General features: G+C 35.8%; 1 protein-coding gene and 1 pseudogene across 11 annotated transcripts in view; both read left to right on the forward strand.

Annotated features, from left to right (window-relative positions):
• PHKB (phosphorylase kinase regulatory subunit beta) overlaps positions 1-23,486 on the forward strand; it is a 294,059-nt gene that overhangs the window by 93,116 nt on the left and 177,457 nt on the right. For all 11 annotated transcript variants that reach the window (XM_077132330.1, XM_077132329.1, XM_077132328.1 and 8 more), the window contains one exon: positions 19,673-19,788. In XM_077132330.1, coding sequence (XP_076988445.1) covers positions 19,673-19,788 — 116 coding nt within the window. The remainder of the gene's footprint in view (positions 1-19,672; positions 19,789-23,486) is intronic.
• Positions 628-19,666, forward strand: LOC143659975 (etoposide-induced protein 2.4 homolog pseudogene; annotated as a pseudogene).

A 23,486-nucleotide genomic window follows, 5' to 3' on the forward strand; every position in this document is an offset into this window, starting at 1 on the left:
CCAAGGGCCTGGGAAGGCAGTGGGATCTATATACTACCAAATTTTGAATTTACCAAAATCTTTGTGTTTCATAGGATTATGTTTCATAGGATTGAAGAATACAGAGTTTGGATTCAAACATGCACTCATACAGTTGATCCTTGTTTTCTAGGGCTTCCAAAACAAAGTAGCACAATCTTGGTGGCTTAAAGTAATGGAAAGTTATTGGCTTACAATTCTGAATGCTAAATGTTGACAAGTTCATGTTTCTTTCTAAGCCTATAGGAAAGAATCTCTTCCCTGCCTCTTCTAGCTTTTGGTTTTAGCTTGCTGATAATCCATGGCATTTTCACATGAACTTCTTCCCTCTGTCTCTGTCTGTCCACGTTACCTCTCCTTTCAAAGACACCCATAATCTTAGATTAGGACCCACCCTAATCAAGTTTTGTTTCCTCTTAACTAATAGCATCTTCAGAGATCCTATTTCCAAGTAAGATTACGTTCATGAGACCAGGGTTTAGGACTTAAACATATCTTTTTGCAACATATAATCCAATCTATAATATTTCTCATTGTTTGTGGATCCTGTATTTGCAAATTTGCCTTCTTAACTGAAATTAAGAACAACTTTTGCAGTTGTTTGCAAACATGCACAGTGCATTTGAAAATCTGAGTCACCTGAGTTGCCGGTTCCCAGCTGAAGTTGAACAAGGCAATGTCTGTCTTCCTGTCCTAGCTCTTGTACTGTAAGCAAGTGTCTGCTGTGGTATATTTAGTGCCATATTTGTGGTGCTTTTTGTTAGTGATGTCACGGTTTAAAATAGCCACCACATGTAGTGTTGAAGTGTTGTCTAGTATTCCTAATGCAAGAAAGCTGTAATGTGCTTTACAGAGAAAATACATGTGTTAGATAAGCTTCTAGAGTTATAATTCTGTTGAACTTGAGTTCAAGGTTAACAAATCAACCATATATATTAGCTAAGATATCTTTATACAGAATTACATACAAAAGAAAGTTGAGTATTGATTGGCTTGTGAAAATATTGTGATCACAGACTCTGGGGAACCATATCCTACATTTCCCCTAGGAGCAGCAGTTCGGTATTTTCTAATTCAGTATTTTTGGTTACTTTTTGTAATAACATGTATCATCTATGTAGGTAGGGAGAAGGAATTACATTTTCATCACTTTTAATTTTCTTTCTTTTTTTTTTTTTATGGGCAGGCACCGGAAATCGAACCCAGATTTCTGGCATGGCAGGCATGAATTCTGCCACTGAGCTACCATTGCACCACCCCCACTTTTCATTTTAATAAGCCATTCTTTTTGCATTTTATCATTATATCTTTACTGATTCTGTTGTTTTTGTAAATTTTATACACATTGTAATTCCCTAAAGAGGGGCCATTGTCTCACTAAGGTGCTATAAACATACTGGATTTTGTAATAAAAATAACTGTGTAAGAGGTGTATTTTTTAGTTCTGCCTAGCACTGTTATTTGCTTTCTCCCTTTTTTTTTTGTTGTTGTTGCTGTGTGGTGGTGGTCACATTTCATTCTTTTTCCATGTGACTATCCCCTTATTGCAGCACAATTTGCTGAATTTTTGTTTCTTTGGTTTTTGTTTGTTTGTTTGGAAAGTGCATGGGCTGGGAATTGAACTTGGGTCTCCTGCATGGCAGGTAAAAATTCTACCACTGATCTATCCTTGCACCCCACTATTTGCTTTCTCTTTAACTCAAAATATAGATTACATTTATACTTAATTGTAAAGCTAACATATATCCTTTGGTTTACTAATGGATATAATCTATTTACATCTTTTAGAAAGGATTGCGGGTAAAGTAATGAACTGAACTGCTACATGGGATTTGTCATATTCCATGACATGCCCTTAAATAAATATCCTAAAAGTTGATTTTAAAAATTAGAATGGAATAATTTAGAAATGGATCTGGGGAAACCTTATTTAAAATGAAGGAAGCTTGCCCTAGAAATTGCCTAACAATGAGATTTCATTTTTTTGAAGAGAATATTTTCTTGCTTTTTATAGAAAAAAAAAAAGCTTTATTTCCTGAAGAAGCGTAGTACTTCTATAAAGAAGGGATTTTCTAGACCCCCAGTTAAAAGTCTTAAAGAATACTTTGAAAGTCGAGATTTACAAGGTTAAAATTTTGTTTTCCCTTCCTTCGTTTTGGATTTACTTTTATTTTTAATTAATGAATAGGAGATAGCTACTTGTGTCATACTTGCTGTGAAGTCACCTATTTTTCTGGAAGCTTTTATTTCTTCTTAGGTATTTGCTTTGTTGAGTTATCTTGACATCTTAGGATCTTTATAGTTACTGTTAACCAAATTTGAGTAATGCCATTTCACTTGCCTATACATTTTAAAATAAAAAATTGAAACATTATTGAATTCAATAAGTATTACTTGCCCTTACTTTTTTCTTTGAACCTTAATAAGCATCTGTTTAAAAAAAAAAACTCAAATATTTGATCATAATTCATGATTTTGATGGAGATTCAGAAAGTATTTGGTATAATTAAGTATTCATTTTAATAACCTTGACTCTTGTTTCTACTGATCGACTATGTATTTTTTGATAATTTTGGTAGGTTGTATTTTACAAGAAATTTCTCTTTCCATTTAAATAGTCAGACATTTGCCAAAAGTTGTTTGATAGATCTTTTCATTATTTTAACATCTATAGTTTCTGTAATGCTCTCCCCTTTTCAAATCCTGATATAATATGTATATCAGTTTTTTTGTTTATGTGTGATTGGTCTTGATTTTGGTTCTCAGTTTTATTAGTCCTTTTAAAAATGCGTAAAAAAGTTTTTTGTGCTAGCTTATATACAACATAACATTTCCCATTTGCTGTGTTGTTTATGTTTGTGGATAACAACTTTTTGTTAAAAACTGGGCATTTGAAATAATATTATGTGGCAACTCTTAGAATAATCACATCACTCTTCCCAAGTATTTTTGTTGTTGGTGGTGGGTTTGTTGTTGGTTAACGGTCCTTCCCAGACAGTTTTTGTTAAGTCTGTATTCTTTGCCTGGTGTGAAAACTGAATACTTTACTTGGTTAGCTTAGTGGTTGTTCAGAGAGTTCCTTAAATGTTTTGAACCAAGAAGTCTCCTGTGCTTTGTTGAGAGCCTCTGCATGGGTTTGAGTCTATGCCTTCAAAGCTCTGGCAGTTTTTCTATCATTCTGCTTTATCCTTCAGTCCTGCTTTTGCAGAGCCTCATCTTCACTCACAGGCAAGAGATGAGCAACTCTGACATCCTTTCTGGTGGGTATGTGTGGAGCCATGCCCATATAGGTAGTCTTCTAGATTCTAGGAATATGTTGAAATTTTTAAAATCCTCTATAATCATCTCATTCCCTAGTTTTAAATATATATATATATATTTTGGGCAGCTTCTTGTTTGCCTCAATTGTTAGCATACCTTTAGACAACTGCTGCGTTACACGTTTGTCACTGCCTGTTTTCAGTATAAGCCCAGGGGAAAGATTGTTCACTTTGAAGGAGCTCTTTATCAGGGCACATGAAAAAACACATATGGAGTTCCAGTTTCCTAGAAGCTGCCAGATGGTTCAAATGGTAACAGTTCACTACACTGGTTATTGGAGGAGCTTTAAACCTGTTCTGCCGCCATCAGTGTCTGCTAGGTTTCTGGTTTTCATGGGTATCATAACTACAAGGCTGTTGGTTTTCAAAGTTATGCTACATTGCTAGTGAGATAATTGGGAATAGGGCAAGTTAATATTTCACAGACCGCTCACTATTCTTACCAAGATTCATCTGTTTTTCTTAAATAAATGTACCTTGGATTGTTGCAAACTCTTGTTTAATTTTCAGTTTCTGAAAAATTTGATTTTGACATTTTTGTGAAGTTTTTTCATTGCTTTTATGAAAGTGTGGATTTGGGGGAATTCTACCTCTGTCATTCTAAAAGTTGGTTTCCCTTTATAGTTATTTTTAAAGTACCTTTATATTTGCACCTTATATCTTTCCCCCAAAACATTTTATCCTGAAGTTAAGTCATTCTGTAAAATCAGTTAACCTGGGAGTCCTAATGTAATTTTTAAAAATTGTGGTTAACATATATACAGCAAAAAAATCAACCATTTTATCCACTTTTAATCATTCAGTTCATTAGTATTAACTACATTTACAGTGTTTTACCATTACTAGCATCCATTACCAAAACTTCCATCACCTTAGCAAAAACTCAATACCCATTAGACATTAACTTCCCCCCGCCCTGCCAGTAGCCTGCAGTCTACTCTGTCTATAAATTTTGCATAATCTAATTAATTATATAAGTAAAATCATACCATATCTGTCCTTTTGGATCTGACTTATTTTGTTCAACATGATTTCTTCAAGATTCATCCATATTGTAGGATGTATCATGTTTTGTTTATCCTTTTTTCTGTTGATGGATATGGGTTAATTCCACCTTTTGGTTGGCGTGAACAGTGCTGTTATGAACATTGATGTACAAATATCTGTTCGAGTTCCTTCTTTTAGTTCTTTTGGGTGTTTACCTTAAACTGGTATTGCCAGGTCTTATGATAATTTATGGGGACCAAAGACCCACGTTGGGAGCCCAGGCTGGCTCCATACCAGCCCAGGAAGGGTATGAGAGAATGCCCAGCAAAGGCATCCATCATAAGGTTTCTGTCCATTTTTATGTTTCTGTTACCCTTTGACTATTTTCCAGAGCTCTGGAAAGATGATTCTACCCATTTCTGCTTGTTTAAAAATTCCCTGAAGCTTTACCCTCTACCATATTAGTGGTATCACTCAACTAATGTAGTTTTTTTATTTTATTAAACAATTTTATATGCTGCGAACATTTTGCCTCATTTAACCATCTATATAACAACACTTTAGTAGCCCTCAGTGATTCTGTAATATTTCTCAGAAATATAGAATCTAAAACCTACTGTCCATTCATTCTCAAATAGTGAACACTTGTGCACTGGGCCTTTACTTGGACATTTAGGGCCATTGCAGTATTTTCCTAATACGATAATAATTCTATTGTAACTGATGTTTTGGGTACCTGATTTTGAACACTATGGCCAAGAAGGTTTTAGAGTACAGCTAATACTTTGAGATTGCTTTCACTTCATTGATTTCATGATTATGCAGATGAATTTATGTTCGTGTCCAAATTAGTATCTTTGATGTTTTAAAACTAAAATCAAACTTATAGTATGTATACAAACATGATTTTATAATTTTTGTTGGCTGTAAAGCTGTTAGTAAATAAATTTCAGTTTATGAAATTGTAGTTCAATGTGAAATATTATTTTAATTTATCCTGTATCTGTTGGGGATTCCTGTAGCAGCTTAAATGAAAAGGTGTTTATATCTCATATAATAGGATGCCTGGAGATAACCAGCTGTTTATGTGTTACCCTTTTCCTTTTTACCTCAAAATGGCTTCCCCAACTTTCTGTCATCATGGTAAAAAGCATGGGGAAGTTTGGAAAAGAGGTGCATTAGTTACTTTTCATCCAAAGTAACTTCTCAAAAGCCCTTAGGAGACTTATGCTGGGCCAGAATTATAACTAGACCACTTATAGCTCTGTACATGGAGCTGGGAAATTCATATATTTCTTCATCAAGTCTTTATAATTCTGCTGTATAATAGAAATATAATGAGTCCCATAGGTAATTTTAAATTTTCTAATTGCCACATTAATAAAATAAAAACAGATGGTAATATTAATAATATGTTTTATTTAGTGCATTTATCTAAATATAATTATTTCAGCATTTAATCTATGTAAAAATTATCCTTGAGATATTTTACTCTCTTTTTCATATTCAGATATCAAAGTTCAATGTGTATTTTATACTGAAATCTTATCCCAGATCAGACTAGCTACCTTTTACATGCTTAATAGCCACATTTGGCTAGAGTAGCTACTTTATTTACTTTGGACGCTTATCCAATGAACAGTGACTACTGCCAAAGCCAGTTTGATTTTCTCTAATCTCCTTCAGGTCATTTGCCTTCTTTCTTGTCTTTTGCAGTATATTGAGTTTTAGTAATGGAAATATACATAAATCAGGAAATTATTTTCCTTGAGATATTCTCCTATCCTCTACCCAAATGCCATTTTTTATGATGATAAAAAGCTCATCTTACTTCATTTTCTGCTGTAGTTGTGGCAATGTCTCTTACATGACTTAGTGTCTCTTAAGTACAACTACATAACAATCATTATGTTGTTGTTGTTGCTGTTTTTAAGACAAAATATTAACCTGTTGGAAAAGGGTTATCCTCTTGAGGACAAGTGTATTCATCAGATTCATTTTCTACCTACTGCTTCCATTCTGTGCCCTTATTCCTTTCCTACTCCTCTCTCTTGTCTTTTGAAATTTTCACTTCTTTGAAACCCTTCCTCATATTTCAGCTATAATTCATTCCACCCTTGTCTGTGGTCCTTACTCATATAATTTAGATTGTATGATTTCTATCTCTATATCATGGTTATGATGTTATTGGAAGAAGTAAATGCAAATTATATTATTCATCATGGTTAAATCCTTTTTTTCCCTTTTTACGTTAAATTTGGGCTGCCATAAACTAAATAAAATGAACAGACATTATAATTTTTCACTGTTAGAAAAATAGGGACATAGAGGGGCCATTTGTCAATTCAAGTGCTTGAGAATAGGTGGGAGAAATGGATACACACAGAAAGCTACTGTCAGACTTAACCCCCCCCCCTTTTTTGATGTTTGTATGATTGATAGTGAGGTAAGGGATATGAGGAATTTGAAGGATGATAAATAGGAAAAATGGGTTTGTAATTGTTACTATAGTCCCTGATTTCAGTATAACATGTAATTTGGAGAATATTTTTTAAATTTTAAGTCTACAATATACTGGTATAGGTTTCTTTAGATAATCTTTCTAAAACATATCCCAAATGTTAGTTGTTATTGAAATAAAGCTGATAAGTAAAAATTACTGGTATATTCATGACACATAGTAGTAATTGGAGTGACCATTTCTCTTATTGCTGAAATTAATAAAATTTTACAAAATGTCTAAAATTGTCATTGTTTAATAGGAATTCATCCCTCTACTTGACATGTTATAAGAAAAAATATAGTATTAGTAATTGTTCCTAAGAGTGCTTTCGTTTCTAAAATATATTTATAGTTAATAAGCATGAGGTTGCAACTGTCACTGTTTCTGGCAAGTTAAATATACATATGGTCAAGTATATCTGAGTCCTTTTTCCATTTAACCAATTAGTAATGGTCAGTCTATGGAGATCTTTGGGCAATGCCCATTCTGACTTTTTCATGTTGAGAAATAGTGTCAACACTGAATGATAGAGGCGTTTAAGTAGTTGATAATCTTGGAGAACTTTGTCCCTCTGGGTTTCAGGATTTAATTGGCCTCGGAATCCTCTGTAAATTATATGTTCCAGGAAAGCAAACTTAGTACACGAAACTTCTATGAAGTCTCAGTTTGAGCCCTCAGTGTTCTTAAGAGTTAACACGAGTAATGTTCCTTGCCATACTATGACAATTAACACTATCTAACTGTAGCTTGCATAAGAGTAGCCTCCAGAAGAGCCTCTTGACCCCATTTGATCTCTCTTGGTCACTGAAGCCTTATTTTATTACATGTTTTTTCACCCTTTTGGTCAGGAAGGCATTGTTGATGTCAGGGTGCCAGGACCGGTCTCTTCCCCACAAATCATACATCACATTGTCAGGGAGACTTTCATCCCTGAATGTCACATCCCACATAGTGGGGCTGGTAATGATTTTCATTGTAGAGTTGGCGTAGAGAGAGAGAAAGGCCACATCTGAGCAATAAAAGAGGTTTCCCAGATGAGAAAGTTTAGTAGTTCCTTTTTTTTTTTTTTTAATGCAGACGCTTAAGGAACTCTGCCAATACTTTTTAATTATTAGCCCACAATAGTCTGAGGTGTATCTGTGTATTACATTAAGCTTTACAAAATTACAGGGCCTCGTTCCCATTCTGGACTCCAGGAGATGGGGTTGTTTAAATGAGCTATCCAGACAGGTTGATTGAGATCTTGTGTTACTCAAAATTTAGATTCCAGATAGTAAACCTCTCACCTTTAATCTAATACAGTAGGTAAAGGTCTAGACTATATACACTATCATCTTTTATCCTGTATTCTGATTAACCTTAGTCCCAGCCAGATTGGCTTCATTTTTATTTCTAATTAAGTCCTGACCTCTTCCTTGGTTACTTTATTATTACATATAGCTATGCCAATTTTTAGGCCTGCAGTACTCCATATCAGGGTCTTAGCTGTCACAGAGTTACTCAGAGTTCCAGGGAAATACCAGCTCATACACATATAGCTCAATGTCTCATAATCTTAACACCTTCAGACTGAGTGTGGCTACTATAAGGGCTTATAATATAGCCTCCAATTTTCTTATAAATGTTTTCTTAAAGATACCTTAGCATATTTGTTCCTTTGTTTCTGGCTTATTTTAAACAACACATTGTTTATTCAGTTCATTGTGTGCCTCACAATGCCATTCATTATTGTTTCTGCACCATATCCCATCAAATAAATATCACAGTTCACCATTCTGCTTCTCAATCATTGTATCCTTTGGTTCCCTTCATCTTTTGGGCATCATGGATAATGTCCAAAATAAATAAGCCAAGTCTTGCAGTGTCCTCACTTGGTTGTACAATCAGCAGCACTCTCAATTTTAAACAATTTTCATTGGTCCATACAGGTAAAGAAATGATAAACACAGCCTCACCAGATACCATATCAAAACTACCCCTTGCCTTCACCTCACCCTGCCTCCCCAGTTAGTTGCCCCTGGTACTGCTGTGATACTGCTGATGTCTTCCAGTTAACTCTTGGCCATGGCATGCATTTTTAGTTTCCCCCCTGTATTAGCCAGGGTTCTTTAGAGAAACTGAATCAGCAGGAGATATCCGTAGATATAAAATTTATAAAATTGTCTCACTTAACCATGGGGATGTGGAGTCCAAGGTCTGTAGAGCAGGCTGCAAGCTAGCAACTCTGATGAATATCCTCATGAATTCTCAGGAGAGGCTGGCTCGGCAACTGAGGGAATGTAAGGGTCCAAGATCCATAGGGCAGGCTGCAAGCTGGCAACTCTGATGAAGATCCTCAGTGAACTCTCAGGAAGAGCTAGCTGGATAACTGTGGGAATGGAAGAGTCAAAAATCTGTAGGGCAGGCTGGGAAGCTGGTGACTCCAATGAAGAGTCTGGATGAACTCCACAGGAGAGGCTTGCTGGCTGAAGCAGGAAAAGTGATTGTCTCTTCTGAATCCTCCTTAAAAGCCTTCCGGTGATTAGATTAAGTGTTGTTCATTGCAGAGGATGCTCCCCTTAGCTGATCACAAATGCAGTCAGCTGTGGATGTAGCCAGTGTGCTCATGATTTATGCCCATGAAATGTCTTCATAGCAACAGACAGGCCAGCGCTTGCCTGACCAGACAACTGGACACCACCACCTGGTCAAATTGACATCTGAACCTCACCATGACACCCACTCTAATGCTCTACTATTGACTATTTGTCCAGTATCAAACCTGTGAAATAATTCATGTAGGAACTTAGGTATAATTGTAGGTTAAAACGTGGGACACATGGTAAATACATCCCTTTTCAATCATATTCATCTTCAATATTGCAATGTTCATTATAACTCCACTAGTTAGTTACTATCACTTCTATCTGTTCCCTCGCATTTAAATTCATCCTCATTGGGTAACCGTTCCTCTGTCTCTAGCTTCTGTGTACCTCTTTGTCTGCTGTATTCTACAGTGTAACTTCTGAGATTTCCTTTAGCAGAGTCATGCAGAATCTGTCCGTTTGTGTCTGACTTATTTCACTCACGATGATGTCCTCCAGGTTCATCCATGTTGTCATGCTTTGGGACCTCATTTCGTCTTAATGCTACATAATAGTACATCATATGTTATGGTAGTTAGATTCAGTTGTCAACTTGGCTAGGTGACAGTACCTAATTTTGTTGTGAACCTCATCTGTTGTTCATTACATCTGCAGTCAGCTAAGAGGTGTGCCTGCTGTAATGAATGATGTTTGATTTAATTAGCTGGTGCTTAAATGAGAGAGTTCAATGTAGCACAGCCCAAGCAGCACAGCATGCCTCATCTCAGCACTCGCAGCTCAGCCCAGGCCTTTGGAGATGAAGAAAGAAATCATCCTGGGGAAAGTTGTTGGAACCCAGAGGCCTGTAGAGAAGGCCAGCAGAGATCGCCCTGTGCCTTCCCACGTAAGAAAGAACCTCAGTTGAAAGTTAGCTGCCTTTCCTCTGAAGAACTAACGAAATAAATCCCCTTTTATTAAAAGCTAGTCCGTCTCTGGTGTGTTGCATTCCAGCAGCTAACAAACTAGGACATATGTATATACCACATTTTGTTTATCCACTCATCTGTTGATGGACACTTAGATTGTTTCTGTTTTTTGGCAGTTGTTACTAGTACAGCTGTGAATATCAGTGTGTAAATGTCTGTTCATGTCACTGCTTTCGGCTCCTCTGGTTATATACCAAGTATTGGTATTATAGGATCATAGGGCAACTCAATATTTAGTTTTCTGAGGAATCACCAAACAGTCTTCCACAGCGCTTGCACCATTATGCAGTCCCACCAACAGTGAATAAGTGTTCCGGTTTTTCCACATCCTCTCCAACATTTGTAGTTTTCTGTTTAACAGCAGGCATTCCTATTATTATATTATGAATCTGTTATATCAATGAAATATCTCATTGTCATCTTGGTTTGCATTTCCTTTATAGCTAATGAAAGTGAGCACTTCTTCATGTGCTTTTTAGCCATTTATATTTGCTCTTCAGAAAAGTATCAATTCATATCTTCTGCCCATTGTATAATTGGGTTGTTGTTCTTTTGTTGTGGAGCTGTATAATTTGTTTACCTACACAGGGTATCAAACCTTTGTCTGATATGTGGTTTCCAGATATTTTCTCCCATTGAATTGCCTGCCTCTTTACCTTTTTGACAAATCCTTTGAGATACAGAAGGTTTTGATTTTGAGGAGTTCCCAGTTATCTATATTTTCTTTTGCTGCTTGTTCTATAGGTATAAAGTTCAAGAAACCATCCCCTTTTGACTTTATTTTTCCAACTTTTTTTATTGTGTAGTATAACATGTATACAAAGCAAAGAAATAAAAAAGCAATAGTTTTCAAAGCACTCTTCAACAAGTAGTTACAGGATAGATCCCAGAGTTTGTCATGGGCTACGATACGATCCTCTTGTATTTTTCCTTCTAGCTGCTCCAGAATGTAGGAGGCTAGAAGGCTTAAGTATTTTTTGTCATCACAATCGACTTCTCCTTTTTTTGTGAAAAATAGCCTATGTACAAAAAAGCTATAAATTTCAAAGCATAGCAGCACCATATAGTTGTAGAACATATTTCAGAATTTGAGATATGGGTTACAATTTCACAATTTTAGGTTTTTGCTTCTAGCTGCTCTAAAATACTGGACACTAAAAGAGATATCAATTTAAAGACTTAGCAAGCATATTCATTTGTTAACTCCTCTCTTCTCTATATAACTCCACCATCACTTTTGATCTTTCCATCCCTCTCTAGGGGTGTTTGGGCTATGGCAGTTCTAACTTTCTCATGTTGGAAGGGCCTGTCCTTAATATGGTGTAGGGAGATGGAACTATCTGATGCTCTGGAGAACTAGAGGGCTAGGCCCTCTAGGTTTCAGGACTTATCTGGACCAGGGACCCATCTGGAGGTTGTAGTTTTCTAGAAAATTACTCTAGTGCATGGAACCCTTATGGAATCTTATATATTACCCTAGATGTTTTTTAGGATTGGCTGGAATTGTCGTGGTTGGGGGTTGGCAGGTTATGATAGGTAGCAAGGTCTTACTGAAGCTTGCATAAGAGCAACCTCCAGACTCTATTTGAACTCTCTCTGCCACTGATACTTTAATAATTACACTTCTTTTCCCCTTTTTGGTCAGAATGGAATTGTTGATCCCATGGTGCCAGGTCTGAATTCATCCCCGGGACTTATCTCCCATGTCGCCAAGGAGATGTTCACCCCTAGATGTCTGACTACATTTTGAAGATGTTTCTGCATATTTTCTTTTAGAAGTTTTGTAGTACTGGCTCTTATATTTAGGTATTTTATCCATTTTGAAATAATTTTTGAATCGATTATAAGGTAGGGGTCCTTTGTCATTTTTTGGGCTATTGATATTCAATTCTCCTATGTCCATTTTTTGAAAAGACCATTCTTTTGGTACGATTTTATTAGGACTGTATAATAATCCACTCCCCCCACCACAAAATCCCTGTGTTAAAGTACTTTAAATTCGGATGTACTTGCACTTGTCACCTGTGGCAATATAATGGAGTTAAAAGAATAATTTCTTCCCATGGATAAACAATGTTGTGAAAAAAGCACATACTATTTAGCCAAGAAAAGGCACTTATTCTTTGATTTTAATGTTTCTGAAGCTCAAACCCACAAATTATTAGTTTTAGATTCGGGGTGGTTTCCAAAGGTTTCTCCTCATATAATGTCAAACTTTGAAAAGATAGATAGCTTTTCCATCAATCTTTAAATATATATACTAAATGCCTTTTGAAGGTTATTTCTTGAACACCTATTATGTGTGGGAAACTATTGTAGGTACTGGGATACATGATGAATAAGATAGGTTAGACTTCAGAATTTCGGGAAGTTTTCCTTCTCCATATTTATATCTGAGGAGAGTGTAGGATTTAGCTGGATGAAGTAGTGAATAAGAATGTAAAAATAACCAAATTTGGTAAAGAATGCTGATTATTCCAGGACCTGGTAGAATTATTACTTCTGACGTTTTAGGGGCAACAAGAGTACCAATTGGTGGGGTACATCTCAAGAGATTAAGGTCATGAAACCTCCATAAATGTAACATTATAGCAGAATAAATGGCTTTTTTGCCTGTCTCTCTCTGATATGCTCATCAATCTTTTGCTCCAGGCTCTTTTCCTCATCAAGGGGATGTTTGTGAGTCTGTTTCCCATCCATCTCATTGACCAGCTAGTTAGTCTCCCTTATGTCCCTTCTCTAATCTCTTTACTACTTCAGATATCATTGATTCAATTAAGGAATTGACATGCACCAATGGTTATCAAATATAGAAAGGAACTGGTCTTACTACTTTAGATTTTTTTTGCCCTTGGCCTTTCTCACAGCAGTGTGCTCCTCATACATTATCAGTGGCTGCCTCTTCTCTGTCTTCTTACCTTTATTCATTGTCAGTGCCAATGAAGCAAAGACCCCTCGCAAAGCCTACCTATTACAGATGTGCCTCTTCTCCTTGGTGATGTGCTTAAGCAACAGACTCTTCCAAAAGACAGTCTGTCAGCCATCTGCCCTGAGTAACTCAGCCTGTGCAGAGAAGTTCTTCACCATGTCCATCACCTGCCACATTGAAGGCTGCTGCAGGCCACTGAATCTCCTGCCATCTGAAGGAGGTGGGTGGGATAAGAAGGAGGCTGTGGAAGATATTTTTCCTGTTCACCTTCCCCTAGCCTGGGAGGGCAAGCCCCACTCTGCCCAGGAGACCTCTTTATATCCTCTTCTCTCTGAGGAATTGGAGTTTTTGTCTCTGGTGCATGTAATGTAGTATCTTCTGACACCAGTCTGGATTTTTAACAATACTGTATGTCTGAAAGGACCACAGGTTTTTCTGCAGGTATGCTGTAGTGTTTGTAGCCTGTGTCTATATTGGTTTGTTTTTCTCTCTGTGCCATCTTCCTACCTTTTTTCTCTACCTTCCACCACCCTTGGATGAATGGATTTTGTAAATTTAGCTGTTGTAATTTGTCAATTTGTTACTTTTTTTTTTTTTTCTGTGAAGCGTATCCATCAGATGTCGGCGTAAAGGAATTGTTCCTAGTCACTCCATTCAGAGCCACCACTGTCTTGTTTCTTATAACTCAAGTTAGCTTTTGGTCTCTTGCTCCACTGCAAAAAATATATATACAAGCCTGAAGACATGGGGCAGGAGGGAAGACCTCCCCCAGCCAGATTTGCTGGGCTTTTTTCTTTCTTTCTTTCTTTCCTTTTGGCTTTTAAAAAAGAGAATTTAATAAGTTACAAGTTTACAGTTCTAAGGCTGTGAAAATGTCCAAATTAAAGCAATGCTATGTCCAATCTAATACATCTAGGGAAAGCTACCTTGATTCAAAAAAGCCAATGACATTCAGGGTTTCTCTCTAAAGTGGAAAGGCAACCTGGCGAACATGGCGACATCTGCTAGCTTTCTCTCCAGGTTTCTTGTTTCATGAAGCTCCCCTAGGGTTGTTTTCCTTCTTCATCTCCAAAGGTCTCTGCCTGCGTGGGCTCTCGTGGTTCTCTTGGCTCTGGTGGCTCTAAAGCATTTTCCAAAATGGTTCTCTCTTTTTTTTTTTAAATTTTGATATTTTTATTGTAAAAACTTAACATGCAAACATTCTTGGTATACAAACATACCATACGTGAAGTACAATCAGTGGCCCACAATATCATCATGTAGTTGTGTATTCATCACCATGATCATTTTTCTGAACATTTGTATCATTCCAGCAAAAGAAATAATGGAGAAAAAAGAAAAAACTCATAAATACCATATCTGTTTAGCTCCTCCCTCTCATTGACCACTAATATTTCAGTCTACTCAATTTATTCTTACTTTGTTCCCCCTATTATTTTATTTTTTATCCATCTGTCCAAACCCTACATAAAAGGATCATCAGATACAAGGTTTTCACAATCACACAGTCACGTTGTAAAAATATCATTATACAGTCATCTTCAAAAACCAAGGCTGCAGCTAGCAGATTTCTGGTATACCATGCTGGAGACCCAGGTTCGATTCCCAGTGCCTCCTCATGCAAAAAGGAAAAAAGGAAATGCAGAAACCAAGGCTACTGGAACAGAACTCTACAGTTTCAGGAACTTTCCACCAGCCATTCCAATACATGATAAACTAAAAGTAGATTATTTGTATAATGCATAAAATTAACCTCCAGGATAATCTCTTGACTCTGATATCTCTTAGCCACTGAAACTTTATTTTGTCTCGTTTCTCTCTTTTCCCTTTTGATCGAGAAGGCTTTCCCAGTCCCTTGATACTGGATCCTGGCTCATCCTGGAATTTCTGTCCCCTGTTGCCAGGGAGTTTTACACCCCTGGGAGTCATGTCCCATATAGTGGGGAAGAGCAGTGAGTTCACTAACCATGTCAGCTTAGAGAGAAGAGCCACATCTGAGTACCAAAGAAGTTCTCTGGGGGTGGTTCTTAGGCATGATTTTTTTTTTTTTTTTTTCACATGGGCAGGCACCATCAATCAAACTCAGGTCTCCAGCATGGCAGGCAAGAACTCTGCCACTGAGCCACCGTGGCCCACCCTCTGTGGCTTAATTTTAAGTAGACTTAGCCTGTCCTTTTCCGGAATAAGTTTCACAGGGGCAAACCCCAAGATTAAGGGCTTAGTCTATTGATTTGGGTATCCCCACTGCTTACAAGAATATCAGAAATTCTCCAAAGGGGGAAGTTGAATATTTCCCTCTTTCTGCCCATTCCCCCAAGGGAACTTTCATCTGCTTGGTTTTGAGGAGTGATTTTTCTTTCTTCCCCTTGAAGGAGAAAAACCTTTTTCATTGTTACATTTAAAGTTCCCCAAGTGTGAGGAGCTGCCAGTTCTGGACGAATGCAACTGCAATATAGAATGATCAGAGAACCTAAACTTTTAAACTCTGATTGGTCTGAAATGTACTGTTGGACATTGCTGTATTTCTAAGGAATATTGGGTGCTGTGAATAGGAGCTGACAGGGTGAACTTTTTAAACAAATTATATCTGTAAATAAGTAAGTAAATAAATAAACTCATTACATGCTAACATAAATAACATATTTAAAAAACAACGTTTTCCAAACAAAAAATAATTTACTTAGATGAGTAACAATTTCCTACATTTTTCTAAATCTCTAATTACTGCATTAGTAGGCATTTTTCTGCTTGTTGCAATATGACATACCATGTAGCCTCTGGGATACTCCAGTACACATTTATGAGAGGAAATTCAGTAGTTTTGATTTGATTCTTCTCCACAGGTTCTTTGAACTCACTTTGAGAACTGTTATTTTAAAGAAAAATCTAGGAGAATATCTTTCTCACTTCCTGGTATTGGAAAAAAAGAGAAAGCATTAAAGTAACAAGTCTGTTCATCAAAAAGACAGACGTAAAACAATAAAGAGGATGAAAAGATAAGCCATCATGCAAGAGGAGATATTTGCTACACATGTATCTGGAATAGGATGAGTATTTGGAATATGTAAAGAACTATTACTAATCCATAAAAATAAGTCTCATTATTGGAAATTAGGGAACATAATTAGGAAAATAAAAGTTAAAACCCCAATGATAATAACATTTCACATTGAACAGATTGGTAGAAAAAAGGAGTTGGGCAATTCTACATATTAGAAAAGAATGCAAAGCAGAGAACTCTGTATACTGCTTGAATGAGCATATATTCTTAGATATGCTTTGGGAGCCATTTGGCCACAACTAGTAAGATCGAAGATGCACTTAGTCTGCAACCCAGTAATTGAACTCCCACGTGTATATACTGGATCTGTGCTTCCCTATTACCGTGCCACAGACAGGTAACAGGTATGCAAAGTTATTGAATGCTTTATCTACAAAGTGGTCACGGAACCTGGGGTGGCCACACCTCCCAGGCCAGTAACTTCTTTCTTCAGATAGTCTTGCCCATTTCCCTCAGTGTGTTATAAAAATATTACTTCTATGTGTAACTTGATGTTAAAATAGTGGTTGAGAATCTCTTTCTAAAAGACATTAAATGTCCGTTGCAGCAATGATGCAGTATGAAAACTCATTACGGTAGAATTCTAATTAATGTAGGATGATAAGGGAAAAATAGAAAATCAACTTTGGATAAGAGCTACAGTAATAATTGCTGTAGACAAGATTAACTGATGGTTGCTAAAATTAGTGAGCAAAAAACTATGAGGAAGAATATTTTGCATCATCTCATAACATCTCCCCTAAGATATTTATTACAAAAGGAACAACTGTAAAATTACAGTGGAGAACCCCAGCAGAAGACACCATAACTAAGAAATCAGGTCATCACCACCAGATCCCCATGATTATACACGTAAGAAGGTCACATCGTAGGCAAACATGCATAACCTCAGTCCATTCATGTGAATACACTGGCCAAACTGAAATTGAGGGGCATGTGACAGACAGATAAATACTCTTGTTCAAAAGTGTCAAGGTCATGAAAAACAAGGAAAGAATGTGGAAGAAATAAGATAAAGAGAAATAACAATTAAATACAAGTTGATATGTTCCATAGGATCCTGAACAGAAAAAGGACTTTAGTACAAAGACGTGAAATTCTAATTATGGTTTTAGTTTTGTTAGTAGTATTGTAACAGTGTCAGTTCCCTGGTTGTGATCATTTTATCAGGTAAGAGTTTAATATTAGGGGAAATTGTGTAAGGGATATGTGGATATTATCTGTTCTGCTTTTGCAACTTTTCTGTAAGTCTAAATCCAAAATAAATGTTTAAAATTTTAATAATTTTAAGTATCAACTGTTCCATCTTTTGTGGAGAGGTAGTAGAATAAGTGCATGTCTTATGGAAGACTAGAATTAGCTCATTTTCTGTTCTGTTTCTTTGAGGCCCAACACCTCTCCTTACCTCATTTTAAGGAGCTGTTCTTAGCCCTAAGGGCAATATTCTCTCTTTGGGGAAGGAGAATGGGAAAGACAGGGATTCAGGTGTCCCAGCCATTCAGCATTTTTTTTTGACCAATGTATTTGTTGATGCTCAGCTTAAGGATATTTTGGAAGCACTGGAAAACAAGGAAGCATTGGTTTCCTCTGATCAATTTATTGACCAATTCATTCCCATTTGCTTTCTCTTTTCTTAATATTTCTCAAAATTTATGTTCGAATGACAGAACCTTACCTGTTTTTTTGTGTGTGTTTTTATTTCTTTCTTAAAAAATATATGCACATATTAGTTATGTGTATGCATGTGGGAAAGAGGATATGAATTGCTACTTCACAGATATCTTGTGATGAAGGGGAAGATGATGTATGTATTCAGTTTACCATATTGAACCAAGCAGAATGACTAAATTTTAAGCCCTGCAATCAAAACACATAGCCCACTTAAGAATCGCCTTTACTAAAATGAGTAAGATTTTATTACATAAGAACAGACCTTAGTCCTTGCTTTCCGTGGTAACTTCTGAGAGTATAAATTCCACAAAATGTTTGGAATCTTTATGTGAAAACTGTGACACCTGGCCTATTTTTGAAGTCTACCTCCAACTGTGAACTTCCAGTTTATGATAAAAAAAAAAAAAAGGCACCTTTTAGCTATAGAAATGATAGAAGAAAGATTAAAGGAGAATGGAATAAACTGTAAATTTCAGATTGATGCAACATGGGACTGGCACATTTATGACAGAGAAATAACTTTTTGTCTCCAAAGTTTTAGACTTAGTTAAAATTTCATATGGGCATGTTAGATTCCAAATATTATTATCCAGTATAAAAACAGTGCTCTGTATCTTTTAGATACACAACCGTCAGAAACATTAAGAGTTATGTCATTGATGATTATTGGAGTATAGCAAGTATTCTGGTTTGCTAGTTGACAGGATTTAATATGTCAGAAGTGGAACAACTTTTAAAAGGGGGAATTTATCAAGTTGCAAGGTTACATGTTCTAAGGCCATGAAAATGTCCCAATTAAAGCAAGTCTATAAAAATATCCTAATTGAGGAACCAATAAGACATTACTTTCACTCAGGGAAGGCTGATGAAGTTTATGGTTTCTTTGAACTGGAAAAGCACTTGGAGAACATGGTGACATCTGCTAGCTTTCTCTTCAGGCTTCTTGTTTCATGAAACTCCCCTAGGGACATTTTCCTTCTTCATCTCCAAAGGTCTTTGGCTGTGTGGGCTCTCATGGTTCTCACAGCTCTCTAGCTTTTTCCAAAATGGTTCCTCTTTTAAAGGATTCCAGTAAACTAATCAAGACACTCCTGGAATGGGTGGAGTCATGTCTCCTTCTAACCAAAGTTAATACTCACAATTGGGCGAGTCACATCTCTGTGGAGATAATCTAAACAAGTTTCCAATATATAGTACTGAATAGGGTTTAAAAGAAACAGTTACTCCCAGGATTAAATATGACTTTTCTAGGGAACATAATCCTTTACCAATACAGCAAGTATTTAAATTTTATTTCTGTAATATATAATATTAGGTTCTCACTTTAGGTTTCATATTAGAAGAATCAAGTTTAGGAGAATATTAGGGAACATAATCTTTTACCAACACAGCAAGTATTTAAATTTTATTTCTGTAATATATAATATTAGGTTCTCACTTTTGGTTTCATATTAGAAGAATCAAGTTTAGGAGAATATTCATAGTAATGTAAGAAGCATAATAAGAATTTCAACACATTAAAATGTTGAGAGGAAATTGTGTGTTTGATTTTTCAAATAGTATATAATTGTTCTTGCTTATATTTAAAGATCATTATTGCATATGTCCTTATATTTGTTTTCTTTTCTTATAGGTGTCTTTCATTCAAAACCTTGTATTTTGTGTAGAAAGGGTTTACCGTGTGCCTGACTTTGGTGTCTGGGAACGTGGAAGTAAATATAATAATGGTAGCACAGAACTGCATTCAAGGTAATTTGCTGATTTCTGAGTGTTTCTCTTTATGTGAATGTACAGAATTTGAATATAAATAGAAAAATCAAAGCGTTAGATTGGATTTGTGATTTCTGTGTTAATTTTTGACCAAATTTTTTTTTTTTGTACATGAGTGATACATACGGAATTCAATTCAAATTAAAGCAAAAATCAGTTTTTGTTGCCCAGAAAGCAGTTGCAAGTAAACAAGTTGGTAGACTTTCCAAGCCTCCCAATATGTCAGTGCATTAAGATCAGTCTTGATCATCAGTCTGTAGTTTGGCTCTTTTGGTCAAACATGTCATTTTCTTTGATGTATTAAAGTTTCCAAACACCAGTTGTATGTGCCTTGCATGTGGAATGCCCTCCTATATTATAGTGCTGATTTTTATCCTAACCACAGATTCCCATCCTTCACATAAAAGTACACATTCAGTGGCATCTGTATAGGTGTGTTTAACATCTGTGGTTTAGTTGGTATGAATAAGCAACAATACCTGTTTACTCTCAGTATTAGTTTATGAAATTTCTTTATTGAAGTCAGGGAAATAGTTTTAGTGACTAATTGTTCCTCTCAAATATCCAAATTTTATACCAAGGAGGTGATCTTTTAACTGTAAAGTGTAGCTCAGAAGATGTCAGAGAAAGTGGTAGATTAGGGAACTCCAAGTAAAGGCCCCAGATCAGGTAAGGGCCCATCCGTCCACAGAAACATCAAAAGAACTGGCAAAATATATCAGAATCATCATTATTGGAACCATGAATAATAGTCATAAATTTGCAGCAACCAAGTAAATGCTTAACCAAATTAAAAAAAAGTGACCTAAGCCTGGTAGAAGAACTTTGTGGTGTATTAACTGAACCCTACTCCATTCCCCAGTTTCCCAGCTCAGTAGCAGGCTTGAAGAAAGCAGACCATGTTCTTAGTGTGGGTTCCTGGTCTCGGAATGAGCAGAGTGAACATTTTTCTTGAAGAACTTGAGTGTTTTGTTTTGACTTGTCTGGCGGGTTCCTGAAGAAGTAACACCCAGGTCTTACCCTAGTTCGGCAGACTTGGAGCTCTCTCAGGGTAGAGAGGAACCTATGCTTCTGATGATCCTTGAAATATTAAAGGCAAATAAACCAGCCCCTGAAGCTAGGGCAAACAATAAACGTACCAAAAAGCAATGGAATGGACTAAAAGGTGGGAGCTGAAATGCTTTGAAGAATAAGAACTTTGAAAATCTTCCACATATCCCTGGAAATCTAGAAGGCTGCATATATGCTGGGGCACATACTTACAAAAACCTGAGAAGAGCCTAGCCTCTCACCTCTGACTAACTTCAGAATCTTTACAAGTGGGGAGTAAACTCAAAGGCAGACGTGTAAAGTGTTGAGTGTGGGAAGTATATCCTAATAAACTCAGAGTTCAACTGCAAGGATTGGGAGATTGGTTTTTTGTTTGCCTCTAGGTATTTGAGAAAATATCTTTCAGATCATTAGCTGACTACTCAGTGGAACAGAGTCTTCAGTGTCCATACATGACAAATAATTCAGTCCTTACAAAAATAGTTTAAAATCTACTAAACAATCAACAACAATCAGCAGCAACAAATCCTGGGGAGGCTTTAGAATCTGATTTCTAGAATTCCCATATTGTATTGAAAATGTCCAATTTTTAAGAAAACACTGGGAGACATACAAAGAAACAAGAAAGTATGGCCTATGCAAAGGAAAAATGTAACAGAAAGTGTTCCTGAAGAATTCCAGACATTGAACTTACTAGAGGGAAATTTAAAGTAAATGTAATATGCTCCAGATTGTAAAGAAAAAAGAATGAAAGGAAATTAATAGAATAATACCCTACCACATAAAGAATGTCAATAAAGAGATATAAATTATTAAAAATAACCAAACAAAAATTCTGGAGCTGAAAAGTACCATAACTGAAATGAAAAATAAATTAGAGGGAATCACCTGCAAATTTTAGCTGGCAAAATAAAGAATAATGGAGTTTTAAGATTGGTTAATTGAAATGATTCATTCTTAGGAATAAAAAGAAAAAGAATTAAGAAAAATGAGCAAAGCCATATATATCTGAGAGTCCTAAAAAGAGAGGAGAGAGAAAAAAGGATGCAAAAATATATAATGAAATAATTGTTGAAAACTTACCAAATTTGATGACTCTTGAATCTAAACATGCAAAAAGTTCAAAGAATCTAAAATATATTGAACTCAAAGAGATTTACACAAAGGCACATTATAGCCAAACTGGATAAAGACAGAAAATCTTGAAAGCAGCAAGAGATAAGTAACTGATGATGTGCAAGGGATTGTCAGTTAATAGCTGACATATCCTTTGAAACCATGGAGGTCAGAAGGCAGTAGAATTACATTAAAGTGCTGAAAGAATTAAAAAAGAGTTCAACTGTGAAATCTTCATCTTACAAATCTTCTGTCCCGTATTAACAAAAACAGAGTTTGTAGCTAGTAGACCTCCTGTGAACGAAATGCTAAAGGGGACATTCAGGTTGAAATGCAAAGACACTAAACAATGTTTCAAATACAATGAAAAAATAAAGAGCTCTGGTAAAGGTAATTACATAAGTAAATGTAAAAGCCAGTTTTACCATATTATTGACAGCCCCTTCCAACATGAAAATGTTAGAATGGCCATAGTGCAAATACCTCTAAAGAGTGGGATAGAAAGATCAAAGGTGATGGTGGAGTTGTACAGAAAAGGTAGGGTTTAACAGATGAATATGATTGCTGAATCACTAAATTGATATTTCTTTTAGTCTCCAGTATTTTAGAGCAGCTAGAAGTAAAAACCTAAAATTGTGGAATTATAACCCATACCAAACTCTGAAGTCTGTTCTATAACTAATTATTGTGCTTTGAAATTTATTGCTTTTTTGTATGTTTGTTATTTTTCCCAAAAAAGAAAAAAATGTCAATTGTAATGATAAAAAGATTTATTCCTTCTAGCCTGCAATATTCTGGAGCAACTAGAAGGAAAAATCTGAGAGGATGGTATGATAGCCCGTGACAGGCTCTGGGATCTGTGCTATAACTATTGTTGAAGAGTGCTCTGAAAATTATTGCTTTTTTTCTTTCTTTGCTTTGTATATATGTTATATTATGCAATTTTAAAAGTTTTTAAAAAGCCAGTTTTAATATATTTTTAGTTTGTAATTCCTCTATATTTTCTATATGGTCTAAAATAATAGTACATAAAACAGGGCAGAGTAACGGTGGCTCAGTGGCAGAGTTCTCGCCTGCCATGCCGGAGACCTGGGTTCAAGTCCCAGTGACTGCCCATGTGAAAAAAAAGTAAAACAATAATTGTGAATCTATGCTGATAGGCACATAAAGCATAAAGATAGAATTTCTTATAGGGGAGAATGAACCTATGTAGGAAAAAGTTTTATATACTATTGAAAACAAGTTGGTATTAATCTGAACTAGTGAGTTACAAACTAATATGCTAATTTTAATCTCCAGGATGATCACTTAGAAAATAACTATACAATATACAGAAAAGGTAATAAGAAGGAAATCAATGTTATACACAAAAATTCAGTTAAACGTATAAGAAGACAGTAATGTAAGAATTAAGAGGAAAAAATGTTTAGTATATATATAAAAAAAGACCTTCCTCATAAGTTATTATATTAAATGTAAAATGGATTAAGCTCTCCAATTAAAAGCTGAGG

The sequence above is a fragment of the Tamandua tetradactyla genome, chromosome 16 (genome assembly GCF_023851605.1).
Source record: "Tamandua tetradactyla isolate mTamTet1 chromosome 16, mTamTet1.pri, whole genome shotgun sequence".
Classification (NCBI taxonomy): Eukaryota; Metazoa; Chordata; class Mammalia; order Pilosa; family Myrmecophagidae; genus Tamandua; species Tamandua tetradactyla.